This window comes from Jaculus jaculus, chromosome 6 (assembly GCF_020740685.1).
Source record: "Jaculus jaculus isolate mJacJac1 chromosome 6, mJacJac1.mat.Y.cur, whole genome shotgun sequence".
NCBI lineage: Eukaryota > Metazoa > Chordata > Mammalia > Rodentia > Dipodidae > Jaculus > Jaculus jaculus.
Window position 1 is genome coordinate 160,430,707 of NC_059107.1, and position 15,042 is coordinate 160,445,748.

At 55.1% G+C, this 15,042-nt stretch overlaps 1 protein-coding gene across 3 annotated transcripts in view; it reads right to left on the bottom strand.

Annotated features, from left to right (window-relative positions):
* The window catches only part of Scube1 (signal peptide, CUB domain and EGF like domain containing 1), a 142,271-nt gene that overhangs the window by 53,650 nt on the left and 73,579 nt on the right, over positions 1 to 15,042 (bottom strand). For all 3 annotated transcript variants that reach the window (XM_045153424.1, XM_045153423.1, XM_045153425.1), the window contains 2 exons: positions 4,467 to 4,592; positions 891 to 1,007 (listed from right to left, as the gene is read on the bottom strand). In XM_045153424.1, coding sequence (XP_045009359.1) covers positions 891 to 1,007; positions 4,467 to 4,592 — 243 coding nt within the window. The remainder of the gene's footprint in view (positions 1 to 890; positions 1,008 to 4,466; positions 4,593 to 15,042) is intronic.

A 15,042-nucleotide genomic window follows, 5' to 3' on the forward strand; every position in this document is an offset into this window, starting at 1 on the left:
CTGGCCCGGTGCCCAACCCCCTGAGACAGCAGAGAGTAGTGACAGGGGATAGGGTGTGACAGCAGCTCCTGGCTGTGTATGCTTACGCGGGCTAGCACAACCCCTCCAGACACTCTTCCCAAGCTGACCAGCCAGGGCCTTTTAGGAAAAGTAGCAAGCATGGGTCCTATAGTGCAGGCCACGGAGCAAAGGAGGGTGAACTGAGCCCCAGCTCTGAAATTCCTTTTTTCCCCAGGAAAACAACAACAACAAAAAGACCAACTTGCTGTTGTTTTTAGTGGGAGAAAAAAACCCAAACAAACCACTATCAATTATGACATAAAATAATCACAAATGATCAAGCTCCCCTTGGGGACATGGGCCAGGAAGGAAGAGGTGGCTGAGACTTGAGCAAACAGGTGATGGGAAGGGAGCGTTGCTGAGAAGGGCCTTCATGCGCAGGAGGAAGTCCTGGGCGACTCCCCCGCACCCAGCCCTGAATGGAAAGCGGTCCCAAGCCCCCACGCCCCAGGTGGGACGCACACCGCCGCCCTCACATCCTGATCTGAGGCTGTGGGCAGCGCACAGGCTCGGTGCCCTCCATGCCAGCCAACACCTGTGCTTCGGGGACAGACAGCACCCCGCTGAAGCTCGCTGCCCTGGGCAGACGTGGAGCAGAGCAGAAACCCTGCTTTCGAGACCAGAGCCAGGCGTCCCTGGGGAACTTAGCCCCACAGGCCCGAGGGAACCAGGACGTCTCCACAACCGCTGCTCTTGGCGGTGCCTGCCATGCCCAGCCCCATCAGCACCGTGGAGACTTCCTCTTCCTGTTTCCCTCCTGCTTCCTCCGGGACCCGGGGACGACACAGGGCACCCACGGGGCGGGACCTCACGCGGCGGTGCCTACTTACCGATGCACGTGCGGCCGTCTGCGTGGAGGGCGTACTTCTGGTGGCAGCCACACATGGGGCCCGTGTCTGTGTCCTCACAGCTGTGCTGGCAGCCTCCGTTTCCATAGTTACAGGTCACTAGTCAGGCCCAAAGTGTACACAGGTGTGTATAAACAGAACGACAACAGAAACGGTTAGTTTGGCGGTGTGGGTTCTTTCTTTTGGGGGTGGGGCAAGGGCCTGAGGAGGCCAGTCGGTGGCCGGCTCTCTGAGGCTGGTGGGCAGCAGACACACTTCCCTGACCTTGAGTCCCTCCAGGGTCTCCGATGGACCTGCATGCCCCTGGAGAAGCATGGAGTGGGGTCAAAGACAGACTCTGGGCTGTCCGGGGTTTCTACGGAGCCTCACACAGCCGCTGGGCCCTGGGGGAGGGGTGCTGGGAGGCAAGACCGCGCATGCGAGACACTTGAAGCCCTCCCCCCGACGCCCATGGCTGCTGACCCTAGCCCGAGTCAGGCTGGTGGCCGGGGAGGCGGCAGCCAGGTCAAGGTGATGCTTGTGTCCTTAGCTCTTGCAGAGCTCCAGCCTCTGCCCGTGCCCGTGCAAGGATGACTCTCTGGATGTCACCCTAGTGGCCAGCCGGCCCAAGCTGTGTTCCCGTATACTCCTGATCCTCCGGCAGGCTACTGCTGTCTGGGGTGCAGTGCTGAAGAAAACCTAAGTGAACCACATTCTGTGGCTGGCGCCGGAGGACCCGGTGCCCAGATGTTTCTACAGCAGCAGCAGCAACCTGTTATCTGTGAAAAACGGCCTGAAGTAGGCAAAATGTCAAATTGCAGTTTATGTAAAAGAAGACGGCCCAGAAGATGGCTGGAAGAGAACAAGGGGTCAGCTATCTCTCCAAGGGGCCCCGAGGGTCATCACGGCAGGAGCTGGTGACCAAGGTGATGGTCGTCTGAGTGCAAAGGGCGCCTAGGCGAGGAGGCAGACTGCCTTCTTGCACACCTCAATGCTTGTCCACTCTAGGGACAACCAAATATAAGTGGTGGGAGGAGCACCAAATTCTAGACCCTGAAGGTTTGACTTCACCTGAGGCACAACCCCACCCCCCAGGATGGGTGGCCGCAGAGGGAAGTCACTGGTGGCAACTCTGTGGGGACATCTTCCAAACATGCAGACCTGACTTTTGCAGTTGCACTTCTCAGAGGTCTCCCTTCAAGAAGACATCACTGGAGCCTTTGTGGCTTGGCTGTCCCGAGAGCCACATCCAGTCTCTTCAGCAGGTGAGGTTGGAAAGAGAACGACTTCATAGCCACAGGTATCTTCCCAGCACCACACACTGTCCTCAGCAGCCCGTGCCTCTCAGGGGCAGCCTCTTCTTGAGCCAACTTCCAGGATGAGTCAGGAGATCTGACAGGGCCTTCAGCCCACAGGATTGGTTCTTCTTCCCAGGGCCCACAGGAATGTGTCTCCTCTTGCACTCGGGCTGGCAGAGGTGGGTGGCGAGCTGGCTTTCCCTGGCCCAGCCTTCCTCTCAGAGATAGCTTTTCTCCGATAAGAATGTAGTCAGGGAAGCCCAGGGTCCAGGAGCCAAGGCCTGCGCAGAGGAGGAGAGGACCCAGGGCCCGGCCAGCCCCGCCCCGGATGTTGGGCTTTTCTAGGACTGACAGTTCACTTTAGAGAGGGCAGGGGCAGCTGGGGAAAAGGCAGCAAGTATGCTGCACACGGCTCCCCCAAACTCTTCAGCCTGGGCTCTAGGAGGGGCTAAAGGGATAAGGGAGTTGGACACGGAAGCCTGCAGCCTCATTCAGTCCAGAGGCTGGCTGGACCTAGCCGCAGCCCAGTGCTACAGCTGGGGCAGTGCGTGACCCCAGGGCTGGAGCAGATCTCTCAGCCATCTTTACCTCTGCCTCACAAGCCACTCAGAAGCAACCACAGCCAGCCTGGCGGTAGGGCTGCCCCGGCTCCTTGAGCCAGCACGTCTATCAGGCTTTTCGCACCCTGTGAGGGAGCGTCAGGCGGTGGGTCCTTAGACCAGCGGATGTTCCCAGGCCTGAGTGTAACCCTTTTTCTAACCCACTGGTAGCTGGGGAAGGGGTCTTAGCTCTCACAGACTCTGGTTTGTTCCAGCCCCTCAGGAGAGGCTCCCTGGGCAGGCCGTTCCATGTGGCACTTGTCCTAGAAGGATTAAAGGTTGAGGTAGGCAGCTGGTCCAATCTTCTCTACAGTGTCCAGCTTAGGGTATGGCATTGAGGAAGTGCCCAGTCTGTCTTCTGGCTGGGGACACAGGACCTTTGGGCTGCACACACTCCTGTCCTCGCTCAGCAGGAAGACTGGGAGTAGGGGATGACAAGCGGCCAGCACTTTCTCGGTGGTTAAAGGAATCCATGTGCCACAGCATAGTGTGGTGTGCGTACGGGGAGCTGGCTAGAGCTGCAGTTGTCTCTGGTTGTCCTGCCCTGGTGACAGCGTCACGCTCATCTACCTCTGCTGTGCCACGGACAAGAGATGATAGTGAAGAGGAAGGCTGGTCCACACCATGACCACAGCCACGGCAGAAGAAAACACCTCCACTCTGGGAATGTAAGGATGGGACCATAAGCTCCTGGGGACAGGGACAGCGGCAGGTACATATGGGTCCGCAGGGCCCTGGCGACGGTTTCAGGAGCGCCTGAGCTGAGGAAGGAGAGGTGAAGTGGTGACGGTTGGGAGAACCACAGTGGCTGAAGGCGATGGGCCAGCTGTCTTCTGCATGGAATGAGGGAAGGGGGAAAAGCCATGTCCTTCGAGCCAGTGGTCAGTCGTCTACCTGAGCAGCTCAGGTGGGTGAGAGTACTTCTCTTGAGGCTAATGCCGCCGTGGTCTCTGGCTGAGGTGGAAATGCTACGACAGCCTCTTGGTTCTTGGTAGACTCAGAGCCAATGTGACTCTGCCTGGATGGCCCTGTTCCAAGTGCGCGGGGGTCACATCCCACCGCCTCTCGTGTTGCCGCCGGGAGCGTGTGCTGGGTGCGCAGCTCTGGAGGACCCAAGTGTGGTCAGCCCTCACTTGCTTTGCCCAGCTCCGTGCCTGCTGAGGCCAGGCTGCGCGGAGTCCTGCGGAAGACCTCCAAGAAGCCTCTGAGAGGGCACCCTGGCCACCTGCCTCCTTCAGTCTGGCTCTCCTGAGGCCCGCTGCCTTCAATGAGTCCCTGTGGGTTCTGATCTCTGATCCTGGAAGCAAGGTCAGCAACCACCAGCATCGCCCCCCACCGTACCCCATGACCCCTAGTCGCCCTCCTTGGCTTCTCTTTACTCTGCCCGAGCCCAAGGAGGAAGTGGGGCATGGAGAGCTCCATGCTGTGAGCCTCTATTCGCACAGGAGTTTGGGCTCAGAGCTCTGCAGGTGCTTCAAGCAAGCTCCTGGGGCCACGTTGGTGGTGTCAGGCCAGGTGAAAAACCTCAGACTCAGGGGCCACAGCCCCGGCCCTACCAGCCTCCCCAGGCCCATTCATCAACCCGGCCCTTCTCCCCACCCTGGGGGGTCTGAGAGCCCTCCCTAACCGACACCCAGCATGGCAGGAGACACGTGGGGTGTCTGTCTGACCCATCTACCTACGTGTGCAGTCCTTCTGGTTTTGGGCAAGGTCAAAGCCAGGCCTGCAGTCGCAGGCCACGCCACCTTTGGGTGTCTCCCGGCAGATGTGGGCACAGCCGTGGTCTTTGTTCATGCAGTTCATACCCTCTGGGAAGAGAAACAGACAAGGCAGGGGTTGGGGACCAGCTCTGAGAGAAAGACAACTTCAGGCTGCAGAGGAACAGGGAGTCACATTTCCTAACCCCGTGCTGGGCTCTCAGGCTGCTGCAGCGCACTCCAGCCATGAATGACGTAAGCGTGCACGCATGCCCGTGCACACACGCGTGTGCGTGCCACCACAGTGCCTGCGAGCTGTACTCTAAATGACACCTTGGTATCCAGCAGCAAAGCTCCTGCCGGAGGCCAGGCTGTGGCACTGCCTTCATCTGGTCCATCTGGCACCTCTCGCCAGCCACCACTGGTTCTAGGAGACTCCAGCAGACTCCACCCTCCCTCCCTGTTTGCCCAGAGTGGTTTAGGCCTCCTTCCGTTGACCCCAGGTATGTTTATCTTCCTGGTGATTTGTGAGGACTTTCCAGAATTTATGAGGTCAGGGGTCAAGTGAGAGGTTGTAGGGTCACAAGTCCATCAAGAGGCCACAGGCAGATGAAAGGGAAGAGCCGCTCCCTGCCACACACTGGCTCTGGGACCTGGCCTCTCCCTCCACCCTGGAAGAGCGTGGGGCGTGAAGCAGCCTGAGAGAGGTGGGGGCTCCTCGTAGATGGTGCACATACCCACGGTGGCCTCTTTTCCCAAGGGGACACACTGGCTCCTTGCCCCAGGGGAGGAGAGGTCAGCGTTGGTCCTGTGCACTGTAAACAAGGACACACGAGAGCACACAGTGTATTTGAAAACACAAGTTCCCGTCAGCTAGTGTGCGGATTAGGAAGTCTCAGGTTGGGGGCGTAGCTCAGTGGAAGAGTGCTGGCCTGGCATGCTGGAGGTCATGGGTTCCATTCTCAGTACGGCAAAAGAGAAGGAAGGGCTGGAGAGACGGCTCAGTGGTTGGGGTGCTTCCTTGCGAAGCCTAAGGGACTGGCGTTTGATTCCCCAGGACCCACGTGAAGCCCAGATGTGCAGAGTGGCGCATGCATCTGGAGTTCGTTTGCAGTGGCTGGAGGCCCCTGTGTGCCCGCTCTCTCTCCCCTTGAATAAAATAAAAAATAAATAAAGAAAAGGACAGCATAAAGTTTACCCCCAAGTGGAAATAAAGCCAGTTTCCGCCTGCACGGTGACTCCTGCTTCTGCTAACCCCTCTCACCACCCCCTCCCCGCCACCTTCTTCTCATGCAGGTCAGGCTGCTGTGTGAATGCAGATCGGAACCAGCTGAGCCACCGTTAGCCAGGAAAGCATGGCAGCGCAGTGCCCCTCACCGGAAGTTCTCGTCCCTACCGACACACAACCCCCGGGATGGCGTACACGAAAGTAACAGGGTCTAGACTCGCCTGGATTATTAGCTTAGGCCCTGAGCATGCCCGTGTGGGGCTCTCTTGATTAGGTTAAGACCCACTTTAACTATGCCCAGCACCATTCCGTGGGCCAGAGTCCTGGACCGTGCAAGACACAGAGAGCTGGAGGGGCGCCACCATTCATCCCTCTCTGCTTCCTCACGGCGCACTGAATGTGCCTAGCTGCCTGGACTTCCTGCTGCTGGGCCTTCCCTGCCAGGATGAGTGTCACCAGGATGCGTAAGCCTCCCCTGTGCTGATGGTTTTGGTAAGGCATTCCACCTCAGCGACAGGAGGATGACTAATACACCCCCTGTCCTCTCTCAAGTCCTGACGGACGGACTCGTGATCTCAAGGACAGAGGTGCGCCGACAGTGGTCAACAGCTGGCTGTGGGTGCTCAGCTACCGCCATGGCCAACATCTGCACCAACACGCCATTTCCGCTAATTTCCAGCTAGTAGGGAGATACCCTGCAGCTGGAACCGGGCAGCTTTTGAGCCTGTGTGAGCCAGCCCTGGCATGGGTCTTTCTTAGCAAGGTTCCTGGAAAGTCAAACAGATGTGGGCACAAACCCCATAAGCTGTGTTCATTGAAGACAACCATTTCACGGCTTTGAGGCTCATCTATAAAATGGGCATGAAAGCCTCTGCCTCTAGGAGAAAAGGAGGGCGGGAAGATACCAGGTGTTTGCCGGGCATTCTGTACAGACGCGGTATCTCTGTGGGCCCTGGCTCACAGAGCGTGCGCTGGAGGGGGCTTTTGGAGGGGGCTTTCCTCAGTTACTGAGTGAAGTGAGACTGAAGGGAGACTGCCTGGCGAGTCTGGCCACCAAGCAGCACCACGCAGCTGCCCTGTCATTAGTGGAAACTGTCAACGGGTGGCTCCGAGCTACGGCCACCCCTGCTTCCTGCTCATGTGACTTCTTAATGTCCCAGCTTCATGCTACCACTGCACTCCAGCCGTGCACCATGCACACACTGCCAGCGTCCACAATCCCACCTGCCTGCTGACCACCCCTCAGAGGGGCCCATCATCCCCTTGGCTTCTCCTCCCTCCTGGACATCTCCTGTCCTCCGCAAATGAACTTTCAGGCTCATCTCAGACTCTGCAAACCAAAGCCTAACTCTCGGCCCCTCTCATGACTCCCTAGCTGAGCTGGTTTCTCAGAGCAGCCCGTGCTGGCCTCGATCAATGTGGATTCTCTTTCTTCCCAGGCTGCTAAGAGGCAGTAGATAGATAGCTCAGGCTGTGTGAGATGAAGAAAAGAGAGATTAAATTTCCATCTCCAGCCAAAGAATTGCAACTTCCGAGAAGAGCTGCTAACCGTTAATGTGGTTATAAATGTGTCCCTGGGGAGCTGATGCATTCCAAAACCCGGGCTGCAGAGTGCCAGGCTTCAGAAGGCACCTGTCTTCATTTCTGAGGACCTGTCGTTGCATGATCTTCCTCCTGTGTGCCTAGGCTTTAGTCACTAGCCAAGGGTCACACTTTGTTGGCAAGGGAGACTGCGGGAGTGGCCCAGCACAGCTCTGGGTGGTAGCAGCCCAAGCCAGAAGTGGAACCTCAGCGTGTGAAGGAGGAGCCACTGAGTTTCTCTCAAGGATGCAGCTAGAATGTTCCACGTAAAGGCAGATGCCCAACGTGGAGCATGTGTCTGGAGTTCGTTTGCAGTGGTAAGATGCTCTGGCACTCCCATTCATATTCTCTCTTTCCCCTCTCTCTTTTTTTTTTTTTTTTAATAATTTTTTTTTAAATTATTTATTTGAGAGCAACAGACACAGAGAGAAAGACAGATAGAAGGAGAGAGAGAGAATGGGCACGCCAGGGCTTCCAGCCTCTGCAAACGAACTCCAGACGCATGCACCCCCTTGTGCATCTGGCTAATGTGGGACCTGGGGAACCGAGCCTTGAACCTGGGTCCTTAGGCTTCACAGGCAAGCGCTTAACCGCTAAGCCATCTCTCCAGCCCTCTTTCCCCTCTCTCTTGCTAGCAAATAAATAAGTAAATCTTTTTTTTTTTTTTTTTTTTTGGTTTTTTGAGGTAGGGTCTCACTCTGGTCCAGGCTGACCTGGAATTAACTCTGTAGTCTCAGGGTGGCCTTGAACTCACGGCGATCCTCCTACCTCTGCCTCCCGAGTGCTGGGATTAAAGGCATGCGCCACCACACCCGGCTTTTTTTTTTTTTAAAAACCTTGGGCTGGAGAGATGGCTTAGCAGTTAAGCCCTTGCCTGTGAAGCCTAAGGACCCCGGTTCGAGGCTCGGTTCCCCAGGTCCCACGTTAGCCAGATGCACAAGGGGGCGCACGCGTCTGGAGTTCGTTTGCAGAGGCTGGAAGCCCTGGCGCGCCCATTCTCTCTCTCTCCCTCTATCTGTCTTTCTCTCTGTGTCTGTCGCTCTCAAATAAATAAATAAATAAAATTAAAAAAAAAAAAACCTTCCCTCTAAATATTTATGTTTGTGCCCATAGATTAGCACTGCTCTTGCCTTCGGTCAGAGGAGCTTCTTTGTGCAGTTGAGGATGACTACTAGAAAATCTAAAAACTTGCCAAAGGGCTGAGAGCAGGCGGTGTTGAGGGCTCAGACGCAGGGAACATTATGGAAGAACCCAAGGATGAGGGGAAGTCCTGGACGTGAAATCACTGTTGTATTTATGACCTCATTGGGACGGACGGTTGTTACTCCACAATATTAAACCCATCAACATATCCTCATGGATGATGAAGGGAAGAAAACGACGTCAAATAAAAGAGGGTCTAGATGGAAAGATGAGAGGGTCCAGTGAAACGGACTGGGAGGGGGGACAAAAGAAGGTAAAGGGAGGAGATTATGAGCAAATTACAGTATGCTCATATATGAAAACTGTCAATAAAAAGCCCAAAAACTACAAACTTATTACATGTTTACTAAAAATGTTTTATTTATTTATTTATTTATTTTAACCCAAACTATATTTCCCAAAACAAAGGGAAGGTGGACCTTTTGCGGGGGATACCAACAAGGCTGGAGTTTACTAGCCTGTGGGCTTTAGGGCCCCCTGAGATCAGTGATGAGTGGGTTTAGAGCATCGCCACACCCATTTTCAATGACCCTGGTGTCCACTCCAAAGATGGCTGCTGCTGTCCTGCCTGGGCTGGCTGTGGCTCTCCCTGCTGGCCACCTCGGCCTCACCTGGGGGCTGGAACCTGTGCTTGGCTGCGCTTACCTACCCATACCACACCTGGGCCTGAGGGGCCACAGCCTCCTCTGAGCCTCTGTATTCTCAGCCCAGAAGCAGGGGTATGGCAGCTTTACCTGAGAGAGGCTCAGAGGAGATAGATCACCGTATGGTGCGGCCCACAGTGGGTTCTCTGCAGAATGACACTGTCATCACATGCTGTTGCCCTAAAGGGGGACAGCTGCTCACAGCGCTCATCTGACGGCGGAGAGTCACTTGCAGGGGGACTTGAGTTCTACTGTGTATCCCAAATCCCCGGCACAGGACAAGAGCTCAGCCAACAAATGAATCATAGACCTTCATGTAGACCTGAACCTCTGGAGCTGCTACAGAAAATACTTCAAGCCCCAGACAGAGGCCAGAACTTTCTGAAAAGGACTCTAATAGCTCAGGAAACAACAGCGAGACTTGACAAGTGGGACTTCATGAAATGTTTCAAAGCTTCTGCAGAGCAAAGGCCACAATTAGCACAGGGGATTAATACATAGTTTGTGATATATATGATATGTGTATGAAGAACTCCCAAGACTAACCTCTCTGTCCCAATCATCTCATCAATAAATGGGCTCATGCACTGAACAGACATTCTCAAAAGAAGGAATACAAGTGGCCCATGAACACACGGGAAAGTGTTCAGTGGGGGAAAGGAAATGCAAACTGAAGCTGTACCGAGATGCCTCTGCACCCCAGCCCGAGCGGTTGTCACTGAGAGAGAGAGAGCGTGGTGAGGCTGTGGGGGAGGGAACCCCTATTCACTGGTGCTGGGCGTGTCAGCAGGAACAGCCACTAGGGCCATCAGTGAGGTGGTTCCTCAAGAAACCGGAAACAGAACTATCCTATGACCCAGCCAGATCATGCACGCTTGGGGGTACGCCACAGAGATACCCGCAAAACCTTGTTTACTACTGTGCAATTCACAACAGCCAAGAAATGGAATGAGCCTAGATGTCTGTCAACAGATGGGTGATCAAGAAGATGTGGGACATACAAATAATGGAATTTCATGTGCATGTGTGTGTGTGTGTGTGTGTGTGTGTGTGTGAGCATACAGGCCAGATGTCGACATTGGGTGTCTTTCTCAACTGCTCTCCACCTTATTTTCTGAGACAGAATCTCTCATCAAACCTGGAGCTTAAAGCTCCAATAATCCTCTTGTCTTTACTTTCCCCATGCTGGTTTACAGGCATGCCCAGCTGGAGATGTGAACTCAGGTTCTCATGTGTGTGTGACAAGTGCTTTACCAATGGAACCATGTCCTCAGCCCCTACACAGAAGCGTTTTATGCAGTCATAAAGAAAAATGAAATAATGACATTTTCAGGAACATAGATGGACGTGGGCATCACTGTGTTAAGCAAGATAGGCCAGGCTTAGACAAATGGCATGTTTTTTTTTTCTCTGACATGCAGATTTAGATGTCAACACACACACACATATATGTGTATATACGTGATTGTGTACGTGTAGTGTGTAGGTCATAAAAGTAGAAAGGGCCCATGAGAGGGAGGAAGAGATCTAAAGGGAGGACCGAGGAGGAGAAAGAGAGGGCACTATGATACACGTGACACGGAAATGGAAGAGGGCCAGTGAGGGGGGAAGGAGGACAGAGAAGAATCTAGTGACACGTATGAAAATGCCATAATGGAGACCACTCATTTGTGAGTTAACAATTAGTTTAAAATATTTTAATAGGGGAAAAAGGGAGAAGAGTGAAAAAGTGGGAAGAAGGAGAGGAATTAAAGCTACCCTGCTGAACAGCAGACCAAGCCCACTCCCCATTATTTCAGGCAAGGGGAGGACTTCGCAAACACTCGCAGGGCACTTCTGGCTTTGTGCTCCATGGACACAGCGCTGCGAAGTCCTGCAGTCACCAGGCAATAGCAGCCGGGACCTGACCTGATCTTCGGATGAGAGGGTCTGAGTGTGGCCCACTCGCCCTCATGTCACAGATGAGGAGGTGGGGGCACGGGGGCAGGTGCAGGCTAGCTCTACGCCGGAACCACCTGGGGCCCCTCAGGGAAGAGCGTCTCCTGAGAGCGCTATGGGGCCCAGGAGCTGAGGGCTGTGAGCGGGCAGATCCCCTCCCGTGGGTCGGATTATTGGCATGGTACTACCTGGGCCCTGGGGCTAAAAGAAAGTTTGAAGGTGAACAGGTGAGCTCTAGGAAACGTGCGGCACCTGGGACCAGCCACTTCTGTCCTCCAAGTATAGCCTGACCACCAGATGATACGCTGCTCTCCCATCCTGTGGCCCCCATCCCAAATCCCGTGAGCCATCTCCCCACCCACCACAGCTCTGGCTGCACCCAGATGGTTCCCCTCAGCCAGCCCATGTACCCTACAAGTGAAGGGCCAGCTTGGGCAGCATGGCCTCTGTGACCCCAGGACTGCTGGGCCCTGCTCATCTGGCCCCCTGTAGATCACGTCTGATCTTGGAGGCCACACCACAGAGCCCCAGCACGCCTTCTGCAGTGTAGATTAAGTGCTCAGCTCAGAGAACACCTGCTCGTCTCCCTCCTTGAGGGGAGCTGAGAGAACTTCTTTCTAGAAGTCCAGGTCTTCAGAGCCCAGTACCCGCCAGGCCAGGCTGCCAGCCAGGTCAAAGCTAATTCGATCCGACTCATCCAAATCCAATTATCCTCTGAAAACTCAAGCTGAATGTCTCCTTGGCGCTGGGCCAGGGCGGGTGCAATGAGAAGACAGGTCGGTCTTAGCTGCCACATCCATTGCCAGGTTTACAAGCAGACTGCAATATGCTATGTGACTGGGGGTGGCTTATCATCTGTCCGTCCATCCGTCCATCCATCCATCCCTCCCTTTCTCCCTCCCTCCCTCCATCCACGCATTCAATATTTTGAGACAGATCCTCATGTAGCCCAGGCTGTCCTCAAGCTCACTAGGTAGGCTGAGGATGACTCTGAACTTCTGATCCTCCTCCCTCTACCTCCCAAGTGCTGGGATTACAGGTGTGCATTGCCACACCCGGTCCATGCACAGCTGAGCCTGAGCCCAGGGCTCTGCTAGGAAAGCCCTCTTACTGGGTCACATTCCCAGCTCAGCTTACTTCACCTCTGAACCTTGGTTTCACCCGTGTAAAGTGGACTGTGATGGGTCTTGCAGCTGTAGGCCCAGAACAAGGTGGAGGCTGTGGGTTGGGACACCTTTTGACAGCTTCCTCCCTCGGTTTTCTAGAAGATGTGAGGAGGAGTGGATCCAGCCTCTGACAGCGCTTGGTTTGCTGAGCCCTCACTACAAGTACAGATGGAGTGTGGCCACGCCCACTTCACAAACCACGCATGGAGGTGGGTCAGTGCCAGGAAGACGTGCCGGGTCATACTGGGGACCAGCACCTCTGTCCTTTTCCTTCCTTGGTCCCTTGACGGGTCCTGTGGCACTGTCTTCCAGGGCTTATCTTCCCGAGGCCAGCCGTTAGTCATGGAGATGGCCCAGGTGGACACAGAGGAGCAAATGTGCTCTGCCTGCCATGGCAGAGCGCAGGTCAAGCCCTCTCCACACAGGTCTGGAGCCCCTGCTCAGGCCACAAAGCAGGAATTGTGTGTCTTCCCAGGGCCGTTGCTATGGCAACATCATCAATCGCATCACTTTCTGAGTTCCTGTCCCTCCAACACAGGAGAACAATGGCCTCACTCCGCCCCCCCACCCCCACTAGGATTTGGAAGGAACAAATTGCCTCTCCTCCACCTCCTTGATAGAAAATGCCAGAGCCAGGAGAGGCCAGAGCCTTATGAGGCAGAAGGAGACTCTGCCTTCCACAGCCCAGAGTCCTCCAGCCGTCTGAGCCAAGTGAGCTCTCAGGGCCTTTGAAGGAGGCCAGTGAGCTAGGGAGGGGACACCTGCAGAGACTGGGCTTGGGGGAAGACGGTTACAAGGACCAATGCCCACTTTGTAAGTGAACAGAGTGGGACAGAAAGTCTCAGTACTTGCCCAAGGGGCATGGTGGGGGCAGGGTGGGCTGTACTTGACTGAGAGTCTACCCTCCCAGAGGGCGTGGGCAGGCGATGGGCATTTCTGAACAGTAAAGATGTGTCAACACTCTGCTTCGGAGGCTGCAGTGACCCAGCTACTTGGTGCCCAGGGTCTTTTCTACATTTCTTTTTTCAAAACATTTTCTTTTTTATTTTTTGGTTTTTCGAGGTAGGGTCTCACTCTATCTCAGGCTGACTTGGAATTCACTATGTAGTCTCAGGGTGGCCTCGAATTTACGGAGATCCTCCTACCTCTGCCTCCCAAGTGCTGGGATTAAAGGCGTGTGCAAGAACATTTTTATTTATTTATTTGCAAACAGACACACACACACACACACACACACACACACACACACCGAGAGACAGAAAAGAGACAGATGGAAAGAATGGATACACTAGGGCCTCCAGCCATTCCAAAGAATTCCATGTGCATGCACCTTTGTGCACCTGGCTTTATATGAGTACTGCGGAACTGGACCCTGGATTTTAGGCTCTGTAGGCAAGAGCCTTAACCATTGAGCCATCTCTCCATACTCTCTTTTGTTTCCGAGGTAGGGTCTCGCTCTAACCTAGGCTGACCTGACCCTCACTCTGTAGTCCCAGGCTGGCCTCGAACTCACAGTGAACCTCTTACCTCTGCCTCCCAAGTGCTGGGATTAAAGGTGTGTGCCACTGTGCTGGGCCTCTTCTACATTTCTAAACCATCCCTCTAGGGTAGTGTCTAATGCCAGCCTCTTCACTCCAACCAGGGGCCTCAGAACCACCGAAGGCTGCAAGCGGGCAGGGTGCAAGCCTTTTCTAGCATCCCAGCTGTGGCACAGGGACGGGGATTCACAGCATCACCCGCAAGGGCAGTGGCCTTGCTCTTGGTACAGGGGTATCACAAGGGACGAAGTCATTTGTACATGGTCACCAGAAGAGGACACAGGATAGCTATAAGAAGGCTTCTCCTTACCTAGTTGGAGAGGGAACTTTCTAGAGCATTGATCTGACCGTGTCTCCCCACTGCAAAACCCATGCCTCCATCCAGTACTAACAGGCTTAGGCTGCAAGCTCTCCGAAGGACCCTCAAGGTCCTCAGGTCCTTCGACCCCAGCATGCCTCCCCCCTCACCCGAGCCTGGGTAACAGGAATGGCGTGCTCCCTCCCTCCCCGTCCTCCTGGGTAACAGGAATGGCGTGCTCCCTCCCTCCCCGTCCTCCTGGTGTTTTCAGAATGTGGTTTCCTCTGTGAGGGCCATGCCTCCTCCCTTCTTCTTAGAACGGTCACTTCTGACTAGTTATTTGGGGTACTGTTTGGTGCCACCTCCTGTAGGTGCTCTCCCGTTTCCACCCTCACCCCCACCCCACACGGAGGCTGAATTAGGAAGGAGGTCTAGGCCCCTTGATTTCCCATCGCCTCTTCCATCACAGCACCTGCCACATTCTGGGGGCTTCTTGAGGGGTCCGAGTCCACACCTGCACTGTACCACCACGTCTCCTGCAGGGCTCAGTTGCCCCCACCAGGGTCCTCCGAGGTGTGCTCACTGCCTGCCAGGACGAGACTGTGCTTGGCTCCTGGAGAAGGACGGGGCTGACCCAGTGTTCCCAAGGGGAGCCACTGCCTGGCCTGTCACGGGGATCCCTGGAGTGCTGCTTCGCAGAAAGGGGAGTGGCACTTCCTTTGACATTTGTGGAGACAGAGCTATGCTGTACACACGGGCAAAGGTATGCACAGCTACCCAAGGGGGGCTGGCAGCCGAGGTGGGCGGTGTGATTTTATGCCCCACCGTGGCTGTCTCTACAGTGCACGGTCGCCTGCCTGTAAAGTGGGAAGGTGTGAAACCGTCTTCTGTAAGAGGGGCGCTGTGGCTTAGGTGGAGCGCTGGGCTCTGTGGCAGCCCCTCAGGCAGCTCTCCTCCAGACGCAG